General features: G+C 51.5%; 1 protein-coding gene across 4 annotated transcripts in view; it reads right to left on the minus strand.

Annotated features, from left to right (window-relative positions):
* Positions 1 to 25,740, minus strand: part of LOC144101102 (cerebellar degeneration-related protein 2-like) — a 138,502-nt gene that overhangs the window by 9,904 nt on the left and 102,858 nt on the right. For 3 of the 4 annotated variants that reach the window (XM_077634116.1, XM_077634119.1, XM_077634117.1), the window contains exons 3-4: positions 3,024 to 3,172; positions 744 to 969 (exon numbers count right to left, since the gene is read on the minus strand). In XM_077634116.1, coding sequence (XP_077490242.1) covers positions 744 to 969; positions 3,024 to 3,172 — 375 coding nt within the window. Of the gene's footprint in view, positions 1 to 743; positions 970 to 3,023; positions 3,173 to 4,335; positions 4,662 to 25,740 lie in introns of those variants that run through there. The other variant, XM_077634118.1, reaches the window with a different exon arrangement.

Below are 25,740 nucleotides of genomic sequence, written 5' to 3' on the forward strand. Positions count from 1 at the left end.
AAGCACTTACGTAACTGACATGCATTCTCATTCATAATTGCTTTGAAACTCCTATAGGACTTCCTTGGGGAACACTTTGGTAACTGCTGTGGAGTCTCTTTCGGGACTACTCTGGTATCTCTATGGGACCTTCTTGGGACCTCCTCCTATGGGACTTTGGTACTGCCATGCATTTTCTTTAAGAAGTGCTTTGGCAGTCCTATGGGACCTCCTTGGGAGAGAACTTTGATAACTACCATAAAATCTCCTTTGGAACTCTATGGAACTTCCTTGGGGTAGCACTTTGTTAATTGCTGAGGAAGTGCTTGACCTGGAGCATGCTTAGAGTTGCGAGAGGGAGAAACTAGAGAGTAAAGAAAAGGTAGAATAAATGTCATGTGAGGCACCAACTGCGCATGTGGGTACTGCAGCCCGGTCATGCTTAGTGTCGTGAGAAGGAGGAGGTCACAAGACAGGAGAGGCACGGTATCTGCTCCACTCAGTGGTTTTTAGGGCAGCCACTAGGGATGCCGTGGTTCTGCAACGTGTCCAAAGCAAAGCCCTAAGTGTGTAATCCATAACGTGTAATCCATGGTAAGGATATGACTGACAGCCTTCACTGTCAATTTGGGTAGCCTGAGATAGTAGCTCGAGGAGGAACTTTTTTTGAGTGGGCTGAATTGAGCTGGGAAACATGGCGACAGTGACAATGGCAATGACAACGGTTATGGAATGTTGTCTTCACATAAACTGTCCATCCTTACCTCAAAGCCAACAAAATCAGTGTCCTCCCCACTGGGGCAGGCAGGAGCCAGGAGATGATTGGTGCTGGGTTCATCATCATCTGGTGAGATGCTCTGCTGAGTTGCTGCGGCAGTGTCAGCTGCCTCATCCTGTTGGTCCCTGGGTCTCAGGCTCAACCGCAGGTGGTCAGCAAGTTCCTGGAGCTCCTCACATTTCTTCTCGAGGACGTCCACACTTGTGCTGAGGCTGTAGATGCAAACAGAGCATACAAACTTAGATCATAAAACGGGATTCTTTTATCTACTGCCAACTGCTTAGGTGACGGTGAATTACCAGCAAAATGTACGCTGACAGCTGAAACTGAGAAAGGTTGACAATAACCAATACTTTCTAGCAGCTCAGCTGTGAAAGTTACACTGCAGGAAGACAAAGGTGAAAGAAATGAAGTGTGTGGGACCGTAACCTTGACAGCTAAGCACTGCCACTTATTGGGCAGACTTGCGTGAAAGCCATCCTAAATTCAGCCAATCTCATTAAGATACACATAGGTACATAGCCTTGCTTGAGAAGAGTTACGCAAGCCATTGGCCATAAAGCACAGGTGATGCACAAGCTAGGTCCACTACAGTGATGTTCAAGATGCAGTTTATATCATATTCATATATCATAATTTTACTCCCTAAACACTTTGGATTTCACAAAATTTCATGAAGCATCAATTCGGCAATTCTGACAATTTGGACCGTAGACGCGGTTCCGGACAACGCCCGTTAATTCGGACACAGCTGGGTTCACACTGGCGAATTCGGACGGGCTACCAACCGAGCTGTGTCGCGGAATGAATGGCACATGCGGCGATCGTCAAAATATCCCGCGTCACGTCGAATACCACGCCAGAGATCTGCCGTCTCGCTTCTAACGCGCACGCAACAGTAAGAGTGACGACTGCGTCACCGAAAAATTGTGCGGCTGCATAGTTTCGGTTTCCTTTTTTCCCCCCGAGTTTCACTCTAGACTGCGGCTGTGCCACCAGGTCGGCCGCAAAGAGTTTTCTTTTTTTTTTTTTGCAGCTCCGACAGTCAGTCTTCTCATTTGCTCACCAAGGGGCGTTTCCATCCCAATTTTTCGTTTTCTCGCCACCTGAATGTACGCGCTCCCTTGCTACCGCGTCACACCGTGAAGGGGGTCGCGGAGGCTTTTGCTATTTCGGAGCTGTTCTGCGTCGACATTCCGAATAGCGCGCACGCAGTAAAGCACCAGACGTAACTGCAAAAAAACCGCTGTTGAGGTGCAGTTTTCATCTCAAAAGAAGGCGACCACCTCATATACCTTCATTAAATAAATTTACCATGATGTGAACGATTTCTGGCAGCTTTTTGGGGGCCATTCGTTAATTGTGAACACTGGATAATTGGGAGATTTTTCCCGGTCCCTTGAAGTCAGGATTAACGACGTTTTACTGTACAGCGATGAAAAAGAAAAGTTGACACCTGCATCGAATAACATAAACTCTTTCACCACTTTAATTTTGCTTAGATGGAAGGATCAAAGCTACGGATTACATGTTCCATAGAGGAAAGACAAAATTTTGAAATTTTCACAAGCAAAAAATGGCGTAGTGTGCTAGTATAACTTTGTTTGCACACAACTATTTGGCTGATTTGCTGAAGATGCCTGATCAGCCATTTCAAGTTTAATAACAAATAATTTGTGATTCAGTTCGAAAGTGAGGCTGCAGTGTTACGTGGCCATATCTCAAATTAAAAACTGAAAACTCCCAAGAAAATTTACGGGTGCATAAACAATACTGACACAAATGAATTAATTCAGGGGCTTTGGTGCATTAATTGTGTTAGAAAGAGCGAGTTATTTCACAGTAAAAAGCCGTATTCAATTATTACACTAAAAACCACCTGAATGGCCACAGGTAGTACAATGAAAGCACACAGTGAATGTCAAGACTCAGTAGACTGCATTAAAAGCAATGCTTTCCCTCAGCTGTCAAAAATGAAGACATTCGAACAGCATTACTGAGGCCCTGGAACATAAACTACAGCGGTGTAACGTCGGCAGTGTCATCAGCCACTGAGCGACGTATATGTTCAATTCGTGAAGGTCTGTTTGCACTGAACATCACTGTTCCATAGCGCTGTTCCATAGTATGGCTCCATAGCAGGAACCATTCAATGAGAGCAAACTGATGCAGGGCAAGTGATGTGACGTATGACAAGGACTGCGTGAATATGCCTACATGACACCCAGCTGTGTTGAAGGCCTTGCAAGGCGACATATATGTATACCTGCGTATGCGCTTCTTGTCGGCCCGTGACTCCTGCTGTAGTCGCTGGTTGCTCTTCTCCAACTCGGCCACATTCTGCTCCAGCTGCTCGTAGATCTTGAGCCGGGACTCGTTCACCTCCCGCAGGCTGGCAGCTTGCCGGCTCAGGTGCTGCAGGAGAGCACAGGACACGCGTGAGTGAACATGGCCGCTGCTCAGTGGGTCTCACACACCGAAGAAATTCCAACTGGGACCAGCAGTTAGGTGCACATACATTCCATAGTAGAAGAGGATTAGCAAACTGAAAGGAAGCACAGGCCCTTGACAGCCCAACTTAATGAGCAGCTCTTAAGACAGTACACAAGAGGGGATCAACAGATGACACTCGTGCACGGGTGCAAATGAGGTGAAACACTAACAGAACAATAACAGTGTCCATTTCACCTCTAGAACCTTTTTCAGGGCATGGATTGGCAAAACACTCAATCCACATTACAGGGGAAGTGGAACTCGAAGCCTTTTGCAGGCACTATACCGCCTTGTCTCCAACAGTCTACAGACATTGAAAGAAAGCAGTGGAAGCTATTCTGCAATATTCGTTCCACCCTTGCTACAGTTGCCTAGTTGACATGCAATGCGCAGTGCATGCATGGTGCTTAATAGCCTATCATTGCTTATAAGCACTGATATTGCACAGTCAACGCTGAAATGAACAATCAATGCACAACAGCCAATGTGATGAGGATGCGCTCTAAATCCCAAGCCGTGGCCAGCAAACTCCCTCTCCCCACTGCCGTGCTGCACAGCCTTGCTTTCCTTTGATGCACTAAGATCAAAGAGGAATATAGTCTGACGACCAGCATCAACACACCAAGAGACTATGACGCACCTAGATCTACTCCCACGCACAACTGTAATTAAGGAGCCAGGTGCGACCCAATATACAAACCAGGAATATCTCCGAAGCGGACACTAAACAGTGAGAACCAGCCTGCAATATATTAACACCTCTCCCTCCATACTATACACCACTGGTGCGGATTACAGTTGAATTTCGTCATAACGAAGTTTAAGAGGACTTGCGATTACTTCGTTATAGCCCGTGTTGACCGAGCTTCCAAGGAAAATCGTCATTCCTTCGTTATATCCATTATTTCGTTATAAACTGTCTCGTTATAGCGAGGTTCGACTGTACTTACTCCTGCTGACGTCGCCAGGAAGTAATGTCACGCTATGCCAATCGCCCACGCATCGGGACACATCAAGACCAAATCACCCGCGCGGACAGACCCAATGACCGACACCGTGATCCTCGCAGACTGGCCACCACCCACCCAGACGCATAGCGAGCAGAAGGAGGCGCAGCTGCTCAGCATGGGGTCGCCCTTGAGCATGGCTTCGAGGCACCGCTGCAGCAGCGAGTCCGAGGACCACATCTCGTCGCTCGGCCGGTGGTGCAACGGTGTCCGCGCAAATAAACAGGACCCCGAAGATCCACCCGGCACTCCTCCGCCACACTCGGTGGTCCGTCCGCAGCCGCCGCACTACGTGGACTATACGGCGGCGGCGCAGATGAGAACAGCAGCAGCCTGCGGTTTTCTGCACGAGCGAGAGCGCACTCCGCGCTGTTCCGCGTGACTCATCTGCAGGGCAGGCAGACGTTTTCATGCGGCCTTTTTTTTGTGTGTGTGTGTTTACATCGCCCTTTGTCCGAGATGAAAAACGGCTGCGGCAGGCAGCTTGAGCGGCAGCCACATCTCGAAACACACATGTGTCGCCCAGAGAGGGAGAGAGAGAGAGAGGCGGCTCACGTCCACGGGGACTCGGCGCAATAGGCGAGCGGACAAAGTCCCGCACGCCTGCAGACAGCTGTTTTTTTCTGAGACTGTGAGCTACAGCGCCCAAGACAGCGCATATGGGCGGAGACCTCGCACGCGCGCAGCCCGTGGTTCCTCGAAGAAGCCGGGCGCGCGGTTCGGTAACTCCTGCCGTAACATCGGTCGAGGCGATTAGGTGCAAACCTCTAACTATCAAGACCTGGCGTGCATACAGCCGCGCTAAATGTGACCAATAACGCTGATGCACTGACCGCGTCGCGAGTCGCCCGTGACGTCATGGGCGCCGTGACGGAGCACCGCGGGCGTGACTTCCGCGCGTAGCAATTCCTCTACTGTGCTGGTAGGAGCAAGTGGCGGTAAGTGGAATAGAAAAACGCCGAGTTTTTTTCTTTTTTTGACGGTCATGTTCACGAACATACGAGCCCATACGAGCGAGAGCACAGTGCGGTAGGGTCTATGGCTGTGTGTGTGTTTTAGCGAGGAGCGCTACTTGTATATATATACGCATGTCCGAGCACGCCACCTCGTATACAAACTGTCCTCGCATCACGCTGCATCTGTTGCAGGCTACATAAAGCGCGACTCTACATGCCGCAATCACATCTTCGTCACTGGTAATAGTTACTACTGGTTAGTGCCAAAGGAGGAGTATGAGAAAAGCGGATGAACAACGAAAGACACCGCAGTGCATAACGTCCGTACGAAGGCACCAGCATCATACGACAATTATGCTAAAATTTCTTCTATCTTTCGCGTATAAATAATTACTATTTACGAGGCAGCCATGCAAGACTTGTACCGACTTAAAAAGTGAAGCAACAACTGAAACTCGACACTTCCCGCGGCGGTTGCCTCCGTGGCTCAGGCGTCCGGCTGCTGGACCTAAGGTCGCGGGTTCGACGCCGACCACGGCGGGGTCGATGGAGGTGAAATACAAAAGTCTGTGCGTGATGAGAGCACGTCAAAGAGTCCCGCCTGCAGGCGGCCTAAACTAATGCGGAATCATCCACTGCGGCGTCACTCATATATACGAGATATCCCATTCATGTGTTGCTTGGGGACGTTAAGCTCCTCACGTTATAATCTACCAACTCGACACTATACGGCAAGGGGCAGAAGGCTTTACGGCGGGAACACAGCAAAGTGACCGAATAAGCTGCGCTCCATAAAGTTTGCCAATGCTGAGAGAACAAAAAACGTTCGCAACAAATACCAATTCGCAGCAATTAAACGTCGCATACGCGACGTTTAATTTTCGAAATATCGGGACAAACACGGCGGACAAGAAGCATAAATTCGCTCTTCAATGGTGCGTGCAATAGGTTCCTGTATTCGAACAGCAGAAATGACCGAAGTGACTACCGTTGGACACAACTCAAGAAAGAAGTGGCTTTTTCTAGTCAAAATACCCCTTTCCAGCCAATGGTGTCGGGGGATTCTCATGACCCTGCTAGTGTGAAAAAACAGTGTGCGGTGCCACAATAGAGAGGGGGGGTCTATACCCGACCATGAAGGGACGGCACTACCCCCTTTCATCTACCACTCCCTGCTTTATCACACTAGCAGGGTCATGAGAATCGGCCGAAGCCATTGGCTGGAAAGGGCTCCTTTGGCAGGGAAAAGAAGCTGCGTTCTGCGACTCTACTGGCGTCAAGCAGCGAAGCGCTGCATTTCTTACCTTTTTCTGCCTGCCAGTCTGGACGAACCTGACCAGCGAGGATACAGTTAAACTTTCCTCTGCCCTCCTACCGATGGGGACGGCCTTTAGCAGTACGAAGCGTACTTCAGGTCTTCGTCCGGCGACACGTTGCCGGTTGGGGCAGCAATTCCAGCTTCTTAGAACAAAACTTATTTATTAAAGACGGCACTGACATAAAAAGGCAGGTGAGTAAAAGGCAGTTTAAAAAAGGCTGTTTAAAAAAAGGCTGTAAAAAACGGCCGAGCTTGAGACTCGGCGCGCTCGTCCAAAATCGTTGTTTCCCACGGGTTTTAAACCCTTCGATACTTGGGCGGAGCTTTACCAACCCAGCTCTCGCCCAATCTGAACCAATAGCCATGCAATGTACAAGTGGGCGGAGCCCAGTGGACCCCGCTCCTCCTGGAACGTGCAGGGCGCGTGACTCCGCGTACGCAGCTCGCTGCATGCACATTCCATCGATTGCCACGCATCGGATTGACAGCTAAGGAATGTCTTCCGCGGGACATGATCGCTCCTGGTAACAGGTGCGGGGGGGGGGGGGGGGGTCCCATCGGCCCTGTGGGCTTCCACTTAACACCTCCCCACCAAGAATGTTGGGGGGACACTTGCTGTACACCCAACATACCGAAGCCCACAATAGCGCCAAGAATGCGGCCTTCTACAACATACAAAACGCGCGAAAGCAAAAGGGTCCGGGCCCCCACTGGCCGCTGTACCAGCACAAAAAAAAATACACTTCTACATCCTACTAACAATTGGAAGAAGGAAAAAACATGCTAGGGAGGATACCTTCAGGCATGCAGACGCCAGCACAACTCTTAGTTACACATTTCAGTTAACAGGACGACAAGCACAAATCAGACCCTTTGGTAAAATCATAAGAAAAATCATACGTGCAACAACATTGCCATGAATACGGGTTAAAGAAAACATACCACAGTTTTCATGAAGTTCTATGTACATCACAACACAATCCCGACGAGGGCAAGACACATAATAACACGGTGCTCTTCGTCAGAGACGGATTAAATATAATCACAACGCGAACAGTTCACACAGGACACAATTTGCCCACTGGCATGAAACTGTCCGATCACTTTCAAAGTCACTCGTCACGTTCCCCCACTCTCACTCACTGCCCCATCGTGTGCTCGAGCCACAAGGAATATTTACGCCTATCGCAACCTGGCAGTGGCAAAGTGGGTTAAGGCTATGGCCATTATGCATTTGTCCCTATCCCCCAGGATCGAACATGTCTGTTCGCACGAAAGTGTACATTGCGCGCTTCAGGAAGCACCATTCTCGCATTCGTCCTGCTCTGGGGTTGTCTCTCTCATCTTCCTCGAAGGAGAGGCCGACCGTCTGCGCATATGGGGCACAAGCCTCCGCGAAAGGCTTTAATTGCTCGGGTCTAGAGAACCTCTTAGAACGTGGCATGGGCAACTCAATGAATTCGTCATCAGAAACCTCCATGTTCTCGATCTGCCTGTCGCCCAGACCCGCAAGGAGATCGCAGCATGGGTCGCGCTTCGCCTCTATCAGCGGTAGCGTAACTTCACTTCTTCCAGGGCATGAGGTGAATCTCCCGTCGTCACTGCTTTGATTCCCCTCATCTAGAGCCAAGCTTATTGCGGCGTTGAACGAATCTGAGTTCTCCGGCTCAGAACAGCCTAGCCTACCCAGCTGTGCGGGCTTCTCCGACGCCGTTGTAAATGCTGCGCATGCCGTTTGAACGCGAACGCACATGCCGCTTTCGCAGCTCTCTGCCTGGCATGCTGGTGCTTCAGCTGGCAACAAAAGGTCACACGGTGCAACCGGGCCGTCCGAGCAGTTCATGCCGTTGCGCTCATCAGTGCCATTAACACCGCCAACAACCTGCTCGGCTGCCTCGCCAGAGTTGACCTGCACAGTTGTGTCATGCGTCGAATTTTTGCCGGCCACGTCCGTGGAGCTCACTTCCACCTCGGGAATAAACGGCTGCTTTTCTGTTCCGACAATTGAGGTTGACTGCACAACGTGCGACTCCTCGACGCTGGTGGTCGCTGCACTATCTGCAGGAACCCGGGATTTTTCTCGACTGCTCTCAATAAGCATAGATTGAATGCCGCTGCCGCTATCCTCTCTAATCGCCGCATCGATCAGCGTTTGATCAGCGTCGTTCACGATGATAGGGCATGGCTGTGTCTGTGCCGGCTCCTGCAATACACGCGCCGCTCTCCGCGAGCGTTGCTCTTCTGCAATCCTTTTCTTCTCCTGCCGTAGCTTCTCTTCGGCTACCGCTAACTGGCGCTTCAGCTCTTGGATAATAGAGTCGCCTCGCTCCTTTTCCATGGCCCGCTCGGCCTCTGACATTTCTGCGCGCTGAGCGCCATACTCATACTCATAGCCACAGCCATATTCGCTTTGCCAACTGAATGTAGCCATTGTGCCTTGCGTAGTTCTAACCCTACGGCTCAAGCACTCCCGAGGCAAGTAAAGTGAAAATGGGGAAACTCACTCCGTTGTCGGGCGGTCGGTCATGGCACTTGCTTCGTGGCAGCAGCAGGTCACGTCCTGAGGCGCAGAAGGGTGGCCGGAATCTGTAGCTCGCAGCAGGCCCTTCACGTCCTCCCGGCCTTCAAAGTCGCCAGGCGCCGGTGCCGCAGAAGTCGCCAGCCGCCGGCGCTCTGTCGGTCCGCTTCCTCGCTGTCAGCGCTGACGTGGAGCCTTGACTCCGAGGCCTCGCGCAAGGGTATCGCCTCACTTGGACCTTGGTCCCCGGGGCTTCTCATTAAGATGTTGCGCCGTCAATCTTCCGGAAGGTACTGCTTCCAACCGCTCTGCAGGAAGCCGCTCAGACGATCCTGGTCACGGCACCAGTTAAACTTCCCTCTTGCCCTCCTCCGGATGGGAACGGCCTTTAGCAGTACGAAGAGTACTTCAGGTCTTCGTCCGGCGACACGTTGCCGGTTGGGGCAGTAATTCCAGCTTCTCAAAGCAAAACTTATTTATTAACGACGGCACTGACATAAAAAGGCAGGTGAGTAAAAGGCAGTTTAAAAAAGGCTGTTTAAAAAAAGGCTGTAAAAAACGGCCGAGCTTGAGACTCGGCGCGCTCGTCCAAAATCGTTGTTTCCCACGGGTTTTAAACCCTTCGATACTTGGGCGGAGCTTTACCAACCCAGCTCTCGCCCAATCTGAACCAATAGCCATGCAATGTACAAGTGGGCGGAGCCCAGTGGACCCCGCTCCTCCTGGAACGTGCAGGGCGCGTGACTCCGCGTACGCAGCTCGCTGCATGCACATTCCATCGATTGCCACGCATCGGATTGACAGCTAAGGAATGTCTTCCGCGGGACATGATCGCTCCTGGTAACAGGTGCGGGGGGGGGGGGGGGGGTCCCATCGGCCCTGTGGGCTTCCACTTAACAGATACGGAAAACAAAACAAAACCCACCGTCCTTATTAGTCTGAGGCCTTCTCTTCCGACGCTAAGCACCGACGGGATATACGAACGAGCCCGCAAGGCAGGCAACACCGAGCTCCTCCCTTTTTAGCCATTCGACACATCCATCGTCGCGGACACGACCGGACACGGAAACCGGAGGAGGCATCACATAAGCGGCGCAACCGGTCCCGCACGAGCGTATCGGGCCGCAGATTAATGGTTCGGGTTCGCATCCCGCCCACCGCGTGCCCTCCCTCGACACCGTGCAGCATCGCGGCCGCGTCTCGATCTGCCGCCGGCCAGGGGGCGCCGGTGTGCTCTTCCAAGACCCAGGCCGGTCTCTGATGCGCAGGTTTCCGTGGCAACAGTGTACGTGTTAACGCAGTTTCTATAGCGCACCGTTATTCCGAGTTTGGTCGTAAGATGATGATTTACTTTTGACATCAAAAAGATAAAGCGCAGTGCCGCATGCGTAGCAACCAAATCATTATTTAAAAAACATACACCCCCCCCCCCCCCCCTCTCCCCACTGTGTCCGGCGTCTTCGAAACGGCAAAAGTAGCCAACAGTCTTCGCTAAGGACTCGTACAGTTATAGAAAATAAGTTTCGACTTCACGAATTTCATAGACTTAATTCGGACAATCCTTTAAAAAAATAATCATCAAGGGCTTCAATTTCTGCTCCTAGCAGTCGCTATAAATAAATCTATAGTTTCGAGGTTCTAAATTGCTGCTGCAAACAGTCACTATAAATCTTTAAGCATGATTAATTTCAATTAAATCTGTACAGAGAAACTGGCCACTGATTCGTAGTAAAGCTCCTTCTCAAAAGCGCACCATTAGTCGGACGACTCTTGCGTTTCGAAAAGAGAACTCGTGTATTGGTAACAGGGGCCTAAGGCCGCGAAGCGTCACATACGCTGTGAGAGGTACCATATATAGTGGAGGGATCCGGATTAATTTAGACTACCTGGGAATCCTTAACGTGCACTGACATCGCACAGTACACACGGGCATATTGCATTTCGCCTCCATCAGAACGGTGCCAACCCGCGCCTTTCGGACTCATCAGCCGAACCCCGTAACCACTGCGCCACCGCGGACGAGGCTCGAAAAGAGAGACAAATGCGGGCAGGAAATAAGGGAATCAATTAAATTCCCATTAATACGGCATTGTTAAGCGACAGGAGATGGCGAAAGTGCGATGCACCACGACTAGCTCCAAGCCTCGATTACGGTCCCATCGTGCCTCCCATGTCCAATCCACGCCTTTCGAAAACCACAAAGCACGGAGGCAACGGCCACGACGGCGCCAACAGCAGAGCGGCCCAGGGTGACCGCTGAGAGACCTTTCCATGGAGCGGTGGAGGGATTGCATGGAAGGAGCAACGCATCTGCGCTTAGCCCCTCTTAAAACTGTGCAGCCCTATGGAAGGTGTAAAGCTTCCGAATGGCTCGCTACGCCCTTCGCTTGCCACTTTAACTCCCCGGGACTATCGGGGGCGGACTTATACGCAACTGCCAGAAAGGGGAGGCGTAGGGAAAGGGTATTTATGTGCGTGAGGGATTTGATTCATTTCTAGAGCTTTACTCGTTGCAAACAGGGGGACCCCAGTGTGGGGGGACGGGGGCTTTCCCCACCCCCTCTTTTAGAGTCCACCGCTGATAAGTATACCGTTCCTACAGAGTGGTCCACCCTTAGGTGCGTAAAGCACGCGCAGAGCACACAGTAATACTTATTTCTTGGTAACCCGCTCCTCACGCGCAGTGTACCTCCAAATAATGGAGTCTTTTTGAGCCAACAAAGCGATACGCACCAAACCGGCCGTTCCCAGCGCAGCGGTCAAACCACGCGGCAAGGCTTCCACAAGCTTCCACCGAGTCACTGACATTGTTAAGTGTGCGACTTGCGAATACGGTCCGCTGGGTCCGCCGAGGCCCAGCTTCCCCGCAACTGCACGTTTCTACCGTGCCGGACAGTAGAGAGAGAGAGAGAGGGCAAGCGAGGAGGGTGATCCCGACGATGGCTTTTCCGTGCACCCATCGTTGTTCGTATCCGCTCCGGCACGCGTGAATTTTGGCCGGCGACGACGACCTCCGGCCGGACGGCAGCGCTGAGGCAAGGTATACAGATACAATCCGGCTCAACGACAGGCTCCGACCAGTGAGCGCTCTGCGCTACGCGTACACACCAAGACAGAGCACATGGATACACCTATAGAGCGAGAGGGAGAGACTTCGGCGGGCAGAGCAAAGACCCGTCGTATCTCTCTGTGTATACGGCTGCGCACCGCAGCCGGTTCACCTCGGCGCGTAATAACAGAGCGGCGCCCAGCGGCCGGCCGCGCAGACCCACGCTGTCTCCTCGGCAAGAAGACAGTGCCTGGTTTGCGGCGGCAACAGCACGGTTGGACGCACCGGAATTCGGAGGCCGACCTCTCTGTACGCGCACGCGTCCTCACTTCCGGTCGACCGCTGGACAATGTAGACAGTGTATACGTTGTTTGTTTATCCGGTCGAATAGGCTCTCGATGGAGGCAAACAAGAGGACACGCATCACATCGTCGAAAGAGCGGCAGGATTAAGAAGTGGGCAATATAAGCAGGCCGGGGATAAGCTAGTTCGTATTAGCAAGACTGACCGGCTAACACGACAGATAATGGGGCTAGAACGCATGGAACTATACGGTGGTATGTGCGAGGCAGTGAAGAATAAATAAAGGCAGGGCGGAAATTGTTCTCGAGCTGTAGACGCGTAATTAAGCGAGCTTTGCAGAGTCCATTGCGATAATATGCGAAGTAACGCGGACTGATTATAATAAACCGACGCGAATCGACTAATTTGTCCTGCTCCTTTATAGAGCGCTGACGAGCTCGACACCACGTTGAATTTCATACAACGCTGCAGAACACACGCACGCACACGCACACGCATGCACGCACGCGTAGTACTTTTGATACGAGACGGCAGTAGTTTCTCACCAATGGTCGCAAGCCATAGACGCGAAGCACGTCCACGTCCGTGTTTCGACACGGAATAGGACGTAGCAGAGGTGTAACCGGAGCGCACCGCGAAATGCGATTATGCGCACAGCGTTGCTTTCAAGCGAAGCGTTTAACTGAAAACGAAAAGGGAGAAGGTTGAGATCAGTTTTACGCGTGACACACAGATGAGCGTAATAGATGCACCGCCACAAAACGTACTTCATGTCCTCGTTGATGCAGCTACGTTAAGCGTCACGCATACTGAAGAACGCAGCTTTCCATGTTTCCTAAAGAAAAAAAATGAAGAATTGCGGAGTTTAACGTCGCGAAGCGACACATGGACTATGAGGTCGCCGTAGTGGAGGACTCCTCAGGATTAACTTAGACTATACCCTGGGGATCTTTAAACATACGCTGATCTCGCATCGCACACGGGCATCTTTTGTGTACAAACTCAATGTTCCCTTTTCATATCGGAGCTACTCGTACACAAAAACTATGTTAGGACCAATCAAAGAATTAAAGCTGAACGGTTGTCCGGATGGAATCCAAACACAACTACGTATCTACTACTTTTAATCTCGCTTTCTTTTCCTTGTTGTTTTTTTATTGTACAACTCCTGCAATCATTGTTAAACCTGTACATATATAGGCTTTCATATATATTTGCATATGCCTTTCTTTATTAACTATACCAGTAACCAGTGTCGTCAGCGACTTACTTTTTATGGCACAGGGGCAGCTCGGACCAAGGTATGTTGGTCTATACTCAAGGTAGGCTCAAAGAGATTTTCCAAGCATTTCACCACAAATAAGCGTATACCATCAGAAGAGCGAAAAACTTGTATACCGGTTGTATCACCGGTGGATTCATAGCGGCACTGGGAAATGAACCCCGCACCTCCCGCATACGGGGTTACTGGATTTTTTTTTACAGCTGCTATGCTTTGCACATGTACTACCTTTCTGCCTATTAATACAGGAGGTTTGATACCAGTCTTTCACTACGGGACATCCTTCCGTATAATTTTGTTAATGTTATATTTTGAACATACGAACATACGAGGTTGATGGAATTTTTTTACAGCTGCTATGCTTTGCACATGTACTACCTTTCTGCCTATTAATACAGGAGGTTTGATACCAGTCTTTCACTACGGGACATCCTTCCGTATAATTTTGTTAATGTTATATTTTGAACAATAAAAAAAAACGATTTTGACTCTGAATGCTAGGTGGCAATCGACTGCGCTCCAAGCGCGATTCCGAACTATTTAGTTATAAAGCCCGCGTGCATCGTCGAGGACAATCCCGAACATTGTGGAATCCCTCGCGAACAAGCGACACGCTTCGCAAACATGTGTGCACAGGATATACAGCTCGCACTGAGCGGCGAACTCGGAACGATACGGCCACGGCGGCGGGGAAAGCTGTTTGAAAAGGAAAGCGCAGCATAACGTCGTTCACGCAAACGCAATAAACGCACGCCGTTAGCCGCCCGAACCAGGGACGGTTCGAATCTCCGAAGGGGGAAGGAAGAGTGGACGATAATCGTGGGAACACGACGTCCTGGACGACGCTAAGGGTAGACAGAGAGATAGAGAGAGGGGGGGGGGGGGGGGGCGCAGGACAGGAGAGCAAGGTTCGCTACAGCTATGCGTCCGCCGGTAACTTTCGGCAGCACCGCGGACAGGTGCAGGAAAGTACACAACGGCCGGGCCTGTGTGTTGCATATATGTCCTAAGCCGTGCCTGTATAAACCCACACCAGAGCGGCCAGTAATGCATACCTACACAGCTCACTGCGCTTTGCTAGTTCCACGCAACGCCGTAAGAGGGCGGGGCGATGGGGGAAAGGGGCACGCCCGCTGTGCTACCACCACCGCAGTGCGCACTGCACTGCGCGCGAGACACGGTCCTGTCTGCATCCGGGTAACCCTTGGACGACGTTTCGGCGGGTCGATGCACCGATGGACGGGCGGAAAAACTCGGCATTAAAGAAAACGAAGATAGGCGACCGCCCAGGGAGGAAAAGTATATATAATACGCGTTGTCCGCTCTGTATATATAGGAATGACCGAAAGCGGCAGCAGCATTCGTTGAGCGACAGTTCATGAACAGGGGTGCGCATGAACTGCTCGAACGCGCCCGCTCCCACGCGACTGAATGGGCGGGCCGAAGGCTGTGCCTGCATTTCCGAAACACGTGCACAGAAGAACGGGACAAAGTTGCTACCGGGCCAGCCCGAATAATAATAATAATTGGTTTTTGGGGGGGAAAGGAAATGGCGCAGTATCTGTCTCATATATCGTTGGACACCTGAACCGCGCCGCAAGGGAAGGGATAAAGGAGGGAGTGAAAGAAGAAAGGAAGAAGAGGTGCCGTAGTGGAGGGCTCCGGAATAATTTCCACCACCTGGGGATATTTAACGTGCACTGACATCGCACAGCACACGGGCGCCTTAGATGTTTTTCCTCCATAAAAACGCAGCCGCCGCGGTCGGGTTCGAACCCGGGAACTCCGGGTCAGTAGTCGAGCGCCCTAACCACTGAGCCACCGCGGCGGGTCCACCAGCCCGAAGGGAAAAGTTGACGTTCACCGCGACGATATAAGCGACGGCTAGCTCAATATACGCTGCAGGGCTGTCCGGACCGTGAAAGCCGTAGAACCCCCCCCCCCCCCCTCTTGCCCCTCTCCTTGTGACTATACTAACCAGGAAGTGCACGTCGCTCTGCGGTAACGTTAGGTACACAAAGCCGGGTCGTGAGGCACGACGACGCGCCGTGCTCCGGAGAAAGCACGAGCGCTATATACAAAACGCTAACGGCGCGGTCATTCCCTACGCGCGGGTCATATGTGCCCGACGTTAACGGCCCAAGGCCCCCGCGGCGTATACCGCCAGGTGGACAACAGAACACCGGACTGACCACAGCGGTGAGAAGGTGCTCCAGATAAACCCGAATGGGCACATGGGAAATCGTAAGATCTGTCTCTACGATTCGCAAGACGATACTGCGCACTACGACGAACAAAAATTTATTCGGGCAGTCTACAAAGTGTATATACTTGTCTATAAAGTCTATAGAATTTCTGTCGACAAATCCTATAGAGTAGTATATAGGCCATACAAATCCTATAGACAATGTATAGATTTATGTTCGATGGAGGCGAAATTCTAGAAGCCCGTGTACTGTGCGATGTCAGTGCACGTTAAAGAACTCCAGGTGGACGAAATTTCCGGAGCCTTCCACTACGGCGTCTCTCATAGCCTGAGTTGCTTTGGGACGTTAAACCCCTATAAACCAAACCAAACCTATAGATTTATGGCCATACACTCACTAGACTTTTTTTTCCATAGATGCAAGGTCAAAAAGACTATGAACAGACAAAAGGAAATACCAATAGCAAGGCAATGAAGTCTATGAGAAGTCTATAGACAGTCCATAGATCATTTTTATACGGGCGCGCAGTCTCTGAACTGTAATGAGCTCTCTGCTTGATAAAAGACACTCCATGTCTTGGTCGGAAATCCTGTCCTTCGCACGCCAGCACAAAGTTAATGGGTAGAAATGCATACCATGCACTACTGGCAGCGTGAGCTGCAAGCAGAACTCGACAGCTCTTGCATAGAATTTTCTTCTTTTTTTTTTTGCTGACTAACACAGCCATCTCCGAGGAGCTCACAGAAAAATTCTCGCCGCGCATGTCTCGAGCACAGTTTTACGGGAAATAATGGAAGAATCGTGCGTATTTGGCCGAGCGATGATTTTGCCAACCAATTCTTTTCTTCCACCGGCAGCCAAGCGTTTCTGCAAGACCTCCGCGCTTCTAGATCAAACCGACCGCATGAAAACCGGTAACCCATCGTCAAACATCCCAATCAACGGCACCACAATAAAGAACACCTTCGGCACATCTCCATTTGTTCACGTCTTTCGCCAGCCTATAGGGCACACTGTACCTTAATGATGAAGGTATCATCATCAGCCCGACTACGCCCACTGCAGGACAAAGGCCTCTCCGATATCATTCCAATTAACCTTGTCACGTGTCAGCTGCGGCCATCATATCCCCGCACACTTCTTAATATCATCCGCCCACCTAGCCTTCTGCCGCCCCCTGCTTCGATTGCCGTCTCTTGTAATCCACACCGTTACCCTTAAGGACCAGCTGTTATCTTGTCTTCGCATCACATGCCCTGCCCAAGTCCATTTCTTCCTCTTGATTTCGACTAGGATTTAAATAACCCGCATTCGTTCCCACACCCACTCTGCCTGCTTCCTGTCCCTTAACGTTACACCTATACAATTTTCCTTTCCATAGCTCGCTGCGTTGTCCTTAACTTAAGCTGAACCCTTTTCGTTAGCCTCCATTTTCACCTAGACCTCGTCATATGTCACATCACTTATTGCCCCTCATAATTTTGTACCTGCTGACTGGTTATCGCACTAAATTACCCTGTTATGGAACAGTGATCTCCGCTGCAGACACACTTCCACTAATTGAACATATACGTCGCTCAGTGGCTACCGATGGTGTCCACGTGACACCACCGTAATATATGTTCTAGGGCACATCATTTTTCTTTCCATAGCTCGCTGCGCCGTCCTTAAGGTCAGTTTAACCCTTTACGTTATCCTCCACGTTTCTGCCCCATAGGATGAGGGTATACTTCAACGATGACATTACCGAATGATCGTGTAGATACCTCGAGTAATGATATTCGCCAATCACCCTAGCCGACACATTTTCTCACTGTTCCCGCCCTTCCCAACCGAAAAGATAATCAGATATCGGCGTAACATGAACGCATGACATACACTGCTCAAGTTCACAATTCTTAACGCTAATCTTATCTATGGCGTTATCGACTAGCGCTAGCTATCTCCTCTAACCCCTGCCGCACCTTCGTTCCTAGACTATGCGTCTCCGACTGGCCGTGCACATCGAAGGAGAAAAACATCATGGCCAAAAACAAGCGGAGGAACATGTCAAGACGGTCAGCCCAAGACGAATGCGGGATGCACGACAGTCGTTTTTTTTTTTTCCCTCCATTGCGGAGACACGCGGAGCGCCCTGCAGAAAAGACACACACACACAGGATAGGAATAGCCACGACGAGGCATATACTATACGTCCCAAGTCCGCGCAAATGCATACACCATACACGCGACCTCCCCGTCCCTTGCACGTGACTCGTACGAGAGCATGCATCAATGCATGCTCGGTCCGCGGCGTCCAAAAGTCGTGCCCGAGCCGGCGGCGGGCAGAGGCCAATTATCCCGGGTCGAACCCGGCTGAGCGGGTCGCAGACACACACAACGGTTTTGCATGGAGAGGAAGGGGGGGGGGGGGGGGCGCTGTCTCGGCAAACGAAGGAAAAGAGGGTATAGGCACGGAAAAGAAATAAAGAAAGAAAGAAATAAAGAAAGAAAGAAAGCGAGGTATAGGGCGGCGCACATTTGCAAATCGGGACACCAGACGACAATAAGCGATGAAGGAAAGGCGGGTCGGTATCGTACACGAGGACGACGTCAGGCTCGTTCGCGGCGAGCTACGGCCGCACGCGGCGCCGGGGAAACTGCTATTACGGCCGTTCACACGCCGCACGCTCGTTTGCGTTCGACGCACTCGCGACCGGCCGTGCGCGTATACAGTTAACGGCGCGGCGGCGAACCCGTCTGGCGCAACAGGCGGGCGGAGGGAGGCGTGCCAGTTACGCGCGCGGAACAATCCGAGAGAGGTGGTACCCCTTACGGAATTTTTTAGACGGTCTATAGACTGTCCATAGACTTCTGCCTATAAAGTCTGTAGACTCTCTATAGACGAATACTAGAGAACAGTCTATAGACAACACAAATGCTATAGACAGTCTATAGACAATCTATAGATTTATGGCCACACACCTTTAGTAGACTTTAGTCTGTACACTATGAATAGGCAAAAAGAAATATTTATAGGAAGGCAATAGAGCCTATGAGAAATTTATAGACTGTCTACAGACCATTTTTATTAGGTGTACATAATATGTGTCGGGATTTTAACGTCCCAAAGGTATACACATATATGAAGGGCGTCTGTATACAGTGGAGGGTTCCCAATTCGCACAGCTATAGCACATGGGCGCGCCTTTTGCATTTGCGGCCGCCGCGGCGGGGATTCGATCCCTCGACCTTGGTGCTGCAGCGTCCGAGACGCCACTAGCGCTGTGACACCGCGGTGGGTAACTATAGGTAAAAGTATAAGCGGAGAGAAGCAGAGTGTAGGTTAAAATGCAAATACACGCTGTTCCCACTTCTACTACGCCTCACAGCAGTCAAGGTGGCACATTCAGTTTTACGGGCACACCTGAAAGAATTAGAGCGACCGAATGACTTGCGCAAGCGGATCTTGAAAACTCTTCAGCACAGACGGGTGGGAACTTGTCCCGGGTGGTATACGCGATCACAAATTTAAAAAAAGTCCTACATTCTAAACAAAAAGGAGTAAAAAGGGGAGTAAACTCTCCTCTACTGGGTACCATTTTATAAAAGGGCGTGCAATAGAGGAGAGCCTACTCCCTTTTTACTCCCATATAGGCGTATTCGTGTTTAGGGTGTGTAGGCCGTGGAGGAACTTAAAAGCAACGCTAGGCTGTCAACTGAAAGTATTTTGAACAACTTCTGCGTGCGTTCTGTACGCCTCCAGCACGCCTTCTAAATCATTTCTATGCGCCTTCTGAACGTCCTGTATACACGTTTCGAACACAGCTGTACAGTTTCCAAGTCATTCTTAAACGCCTATAAACTAAACTAAATTATATCTGGCCCATATCTGTCATCTCTGTAGGAGCGATCAAAAAGAAACCCAGCTCGCTTCATTCGTTGCACGTGCTTTCACACCTCTTCAACAAGGAGTAAGTAGGCGTGCAGTGCGAATGTGGGACTTAGTAGCAGTAGTACAGTGTGCACTGTCACACCTGAACGCGTCAAACCTCGCAGTTTTCGTCACGCTGCGCATGTGCGGCGTTAAGAAGCCGTAGCGCGTCTCAGTTACCTCTCTCTGTGTGCACGTGTGCCCTCCGATTCGAGTCGCACGGTGCAGAGACTCGCACCTCCAGCCGAGTACGACCGCTGATCCAGTTTTCTGGCGCCGCTGGAACACGTGGAGTAAACCCAGCCGTGTCATCCTTCGTTCCGGTACTCTCTACACAATCAGCGAGCGTTCGCGCTGCGAGCTGGCTGCCCAGCTTTCTGGAGCGACCTGAACGCGTTTGACTGCCTTGCTTCTCGAACCGGTCCTCGTGCGCATGGCTTTGTCGAAAGTGCAGACCCCAAAGGGTTTCGTTCTGGGACACGCCGTGGGGCTTCGTTATATGCATCGCCAACGTTGCCAAAATATCCCGAAGGAGACAACTGTCGTCTTTACCCTTTCCGAAAGTTAGGGCTTCCAGGGAAGCTAGGGGGGAGCCCCACGCGAGGCTTAGGAGCAAACATCCAGGTCCCGTCACCCAGGGAGTCCGCGGTCGGTGTTGTGAGCGAAAAACGGGGTGGCGTATAGGGGGCCCCCGGTGGCCACCAACCTGCAGGAGAAGCAACGTAGGCGGGCCACCTAGACCACGTGACCTTGTGGCGTCATCACAACCCTAACAAAAACTTCTATAGACTGTCCATAGACTTCCGTCTATAAAATCTATAGACTCTCTATAGACTAAAACTAGACAACAGTCTAAAGACAATACGAATCCTATAGACAGTCTATAGATTTATGACCATACACTTTTGGTAGACTTTTGCCTATAGACAGTCTGTAGACTATGAATCTACAAAAAAGAAATCTATAGGAAGGCACTAGAGCCTATGAGAAGTCTATAGACTGTCCATAGACCATTTTTACAAGGGAACCTACCCACCGTATTGTGAACAAACTGCGCACTGTGGCAGGTATCAGCTAAATTAATGATTGATCGCGAGAGGTTGCTCGCGAAGTGCAACTTGTGCAGAGCACGCCCCACCGGTGGCAGCACCTGCCATCGCAGGGCAGTGGCGCATCGCTTAACCGCTGCACCACTGCGGAAGGAGTGGTGTGAGGACTCCCAGGGACTTATGAATGTAAAGTTGAGAACGACTGATTCCACATATATTGGCCATAAACTCATAAACGCTATCACGCCATACCCTGAAGGCAGAGCTTAAGTGTCTCCTCCAATTTCTACTTTTGACAAATGCTGCACCTAACAGCTCAGGTCCAACTGAATAGTACTGCCCTTGGCCAGGACGTGAACACTGAGTCTATAGGGTTGCGCCATTACGCCGACAGCCACGTCGTTTACCTAGGAAAGAGATCCTCGCAAAGCTCCCTCGAAACTAAACCTGGAACTTCTGGGGGAGCTGGGTGTTTCCTTTAATAATGTCCGCACTCGTATACACGGGAGTACGCTGGGGTGTCATGGCGAGCCTGCTGCGCTAATCGCCCAGCGCTTATACCTGAAAAATCTTGGAAGAGGGCATTGCCACCTGCGACCTCGCAGTCGCTCCGGACGCTGAGTGGCCCAGCCGTCACCTCCTTTCTCGCGCACCTTTCCTCCTCTTCCTCCGCCAGAGCTTACAGCGAAGAGTGGAGTCCGAGAAGTTACGGCAGACCAGGATCTTCGGAAAAGGTCACAACACCCTCCTCACGGGCGTCACCAAGAACGCCGCCGAAGAAGGTGATGCCCTGACAGGCGCGAGAACGCGAAAATGGTGGCATAAAAAAAAAAGATTAAAAAAGGGGTAGACGGACACCAAGAGGTGCTAGGAAGACGACCGCGGGCCGCGTCACGGTCCACAGATCATCGCCGAGTGACGCCGTGGAATTCGCGGCTGCGGGGGCAAGTTGACGGCTGGCAGCAGTGTCTCCTCCCCCTCCTTCGCGTGGTGTCCTAATAACACGGCGTCACACGTCGTCTCTCTCTGTCTCTAGAAAACGCCCCGGCTCTCGGAGTCGTCGCCGGTCGCTTCCGCAGTCGCGGAGAGCCGCAGCGAAATGCGTCGTGCCGGCGCTTGCATAAACGGCCGAAACCGGAACCGGAACTGATATGCGCAGTCGCAGGTCTGTGCGTGTTAAAGCGCACAGCGCGCAACCCAAACGTGAGAAACGCGATTTTAAGGGGCTGTGAAGGGGGCTCTAATAAAGTTGCGGCATGCCTGGGATATTGAAGCACGCCGATTCACGAATAGTGCCCAGCAAGAATTTTTTTTAAGGCGCTTTGTAGAAGCTCAGTTATCTGTAGTCAAAATTTGAACTTCGGCGTCTTCGCGCCTTTCCCTCTCCTCTCGTCACTTTTTGCACGCTGGAAGGTAGGCGCTCCTTCACCGACCACTCTCTGCGAACGGAGCTTCCCGACCCGCCGGAGCTAAGCAGCTTATTGGCCGCGGCCACGGTAGCTGCCTGACGTCTGAAAGAATCTAACCAATGGCCACCTCTCACCTTGTCTACGCAGATGCGGGGGACGGAGGAGGGTGCGGGCCCAAAGTAATTTCTTGAACTCAGCGCGGGTGGGGTGCTGGGCCATACATGCCAGCACCTTAACATACCCAACAAGAACAACGCCTAGAGAACGGGGAATCTATACTTGGTCGGTGTCTGCAGGACTCTGTGCATTCGGCTTCCTGGACCGCATGCGGCAGGTCACCCTCCATCCGCGAGCCAAAGACCACACCGGTCCGAACACAGAGCCACTTGCGACAAACCTCTTCAACTCACAACGCCAACCCAATGCTTCGCCCAGCTTCACCTGTCTCCGGTGCAACTGTCTTTGATGTCAGAGGAAGGCGTATTCCAAACCCGTGACAGAATTTGGCACCACATCTTGAGAGACAAGAGCTGAGCGATCCTCCTGACATCTTTGGCAACGACCGGTGACAGAGCGACGGATTGTCTTCGATATAGAGCTGTGACGTCGTCACCGGGCCGGCGAGCAGAGTCCTCACTCCCTTCAGTGGTTTTGTTCAAACGATTTGGCTCATCACTCAACGGAAATAGCGTACAGGGCACCGGGGACAGTAGAGGAACGTACGCTAAGCAGTTCTAACGCTAAGCTCCCTATTGAAAATTGTGTACAGGTTTGAATAGGTCGACAAATAGGATTATGGCACATTTCGTTTAACATTATATGATGAAGCTTCCAAAGCTATTCAGCCTTTGAGAGACTCCTTAGTGGAGGGCTCCGTATAACTTCGATTGCCCGTGGTTAATTACCGTGCACTTACATCACACAGTGCATGCAAGTCGTGGGTTCGAACCCGCCCGCTACTGTATCACTTCGATGGAGAAAAAATGTGAACGGCCTGTGTACTGTGCGTTGTTAGTGCTCGTTAAGAACCCCAGGTGGTCGAAATTATCCGGAGCCCTCCACTACGGCGTCGCTAATAGACTGAGCCGCTTTGGGATGTCCATCCTATAAATCCAAACCAAATGTGCCATAATCCTATTTGCCGACCCATTCAAACCTATATACATTTTTCAGTAGGGCTGTATACGACCAGGCCGTGAAAACGTGCACAGCAGAGCGCTCAGCGCGAGTACACATGCATAACAACTTCGCTCCCATAAGTGGCGGCCGCAGGGTTCGGCGACCAAGGAATCCGAATGCGGGCCACGAGTCGTCATCCGGCAGAACAGACACGGATGAACGAGATATCTGGCACGAGATGCGACAACAACGCCCCATCTAGGGGCGAGCCACTGCTACTGCACAGTGCGCGCTCGGTGAAAGGAGGGCTCCGATTCGCTTATAAGTGGCGGGTTGGGCCGAGGACTCACTGCCGATGCCACTGCAACCGCGAGTGTGGCTACGTGCCACGGTGATGATATGCAGAACAGAGACTGCACTGGCTCGGCCACGCGGAGATTGGCATCTCCTGCGGGAGCCACCTCGCTCGACAATACGGTGCAGCGTGGCTCAGGCCGGAGGCAGGCAGCGGTTAAACACGGGACGATCTCTACACTGGGCTCCAGTATGCAAAATGACTTATAAATGCTTATAGTGTTTAGCTTCAGTGAAGTGATGTGCGTGAGGGTCTCCCATCTTCGTCAGCGCTTCACTTTCCCATAGCTGGAACGCCTCTCTGCACCAAGCTGTTCGTGCTTCCCTTAGGCGCGGTTTGTCATTTAGGAGCCTGCGAATCGGCAGCGAATAGACTGCGAAGTCGGCATATGCAGTCGGTTTATTATTACGCGCGACGTTAGCAGCAAATAAACGGGTCGGTTCAGGAGCTCTAGTATAGCGTTGTGCATCTTCCTCGATCGTGCCCCGTTAATTTGTACCAATGTCTATATAGGTATATAATGTGCGAATGCCGCTTGGTGATTTAGCCCGTCGATTAACCGAGGCCAATCTCCCGAGTGCTGAGCGACGCACCCTGCATGCATTTAGTGAGACGGGAAGAAGATGGGAGTGCAGGGGAGGGGGGGGGGGGGGGACCCGATGCCACCGCGTACACGCCGGGAGTCGGGCGGTGCTCCAGTTCGCGCGGGTGACGACGAACCGATGTCGTCGACCGATTGCACGCGCCACTTCGCGGGGCCCCTCCAGAGCGTACACACCCAGCGTGTACGCGCACACACTGTACGCCCTGCGCTACGCGGAAAGACACGCAAGCGATACCTCGTGTACAGTGTACATATAAGTGGCTTCAGGTATATATACAGACGCCGACTGAAGCGCGGCAACGTGCTTCCTTCACGACGCGTATACACCTGCTGCAGCGACTCGTGTTTACGTATCACAGTTTCCGGTGCGACCCCCCCCCCCCCCCCCCCCCCCCCCGCACACCCGCAGGTCGAATGCTGCGTAGCTTCCACCTTCCTCACATTTCTGGGAACTTTCAACCCGTTTCAGCTTTATATAGAGTCTCGGTTTTGGCGCGAATGCCTCCGATGCGCCTGGAGCACTCCCCTCGTAGAAGTGCGCATACATTGTTCCAGGCTTACGTCTATATCGAACATTCATCTACATCGAATACTAATCATTGTGAGTGGTGAGGTAAGGTATACAGCTATTTTTTGCCACTTAATTTCTTAGCTGTACAGGAGGGCGAAAAGTCCCGAAGTTTCCCTTACTTTCTTTCCTGAAAAAAAAAAAAGAACCGTAAATGGCCGACTGCGTTCACTAATATACTGTAAAGCTTTGTGCGGGATTTTACAATACTGCTTCTAAGCGAAAAATTGCACAACACCCCTACGATGCCCCCACACGTCTTGTCATGATCGTGCGAACAGCGTAGTGGCTTGGTTAATTAAGCTTGCACCGATGAGTTCTCATGAGAAACAGCGGAATCAGTCCCGAGCTTGAAAATGCACCCGAGAGCACAGACGTAGTGCCTACAATCGCTATACAGTTATACACCGGCTCGAATAGGAGAGTAATGCCACGGTGGAACGAAACGAGACGGGAACAGTGCTTTCTTTTTCCTTACGACGGCTAACGCGTGAAGGCAGTGCTCACGTCACACATCACTTTGTATCGACCAGGTTCATGCAGCATTAGAACGAAGAGAGGAGCGGCATATAAAGCTAAAGCACGACACCACGCGAGCGGGCTGTAAGCCAGAGTCTATATAACAGTCAAGTCGTCAGTTGGGTCGGTATTCGCTCACCCCTCCCCAGCCATTTCTATACGTCCTTTTTCGAGATGTTTACAGGTTCTTCCCAACCAACAGTGTTGCACACCGCGCCGTCAGCCCGCTCGAAAGGGGCAGCGCCGTTCGGCCCAAATTGCGGCAAAACTCGAGACCGACAACGGAGACTGGAAGTTACACCGCCAGGTGGCCA

Source organism: Amblyomma americanum, chromosome 8 (assembly GCF_052857255.1).
Source record: "Amblyomma americanum isolate KBUSLIRL-KWMA chromosome 8, ASM5285725v1, whole genome shotgun sequence".
NCBI lineage: Eukaryota > Metazoa > Arthropoda > Arachnida > Ixodida > Ixodidae > Amblyomma > Amblyomma americanum.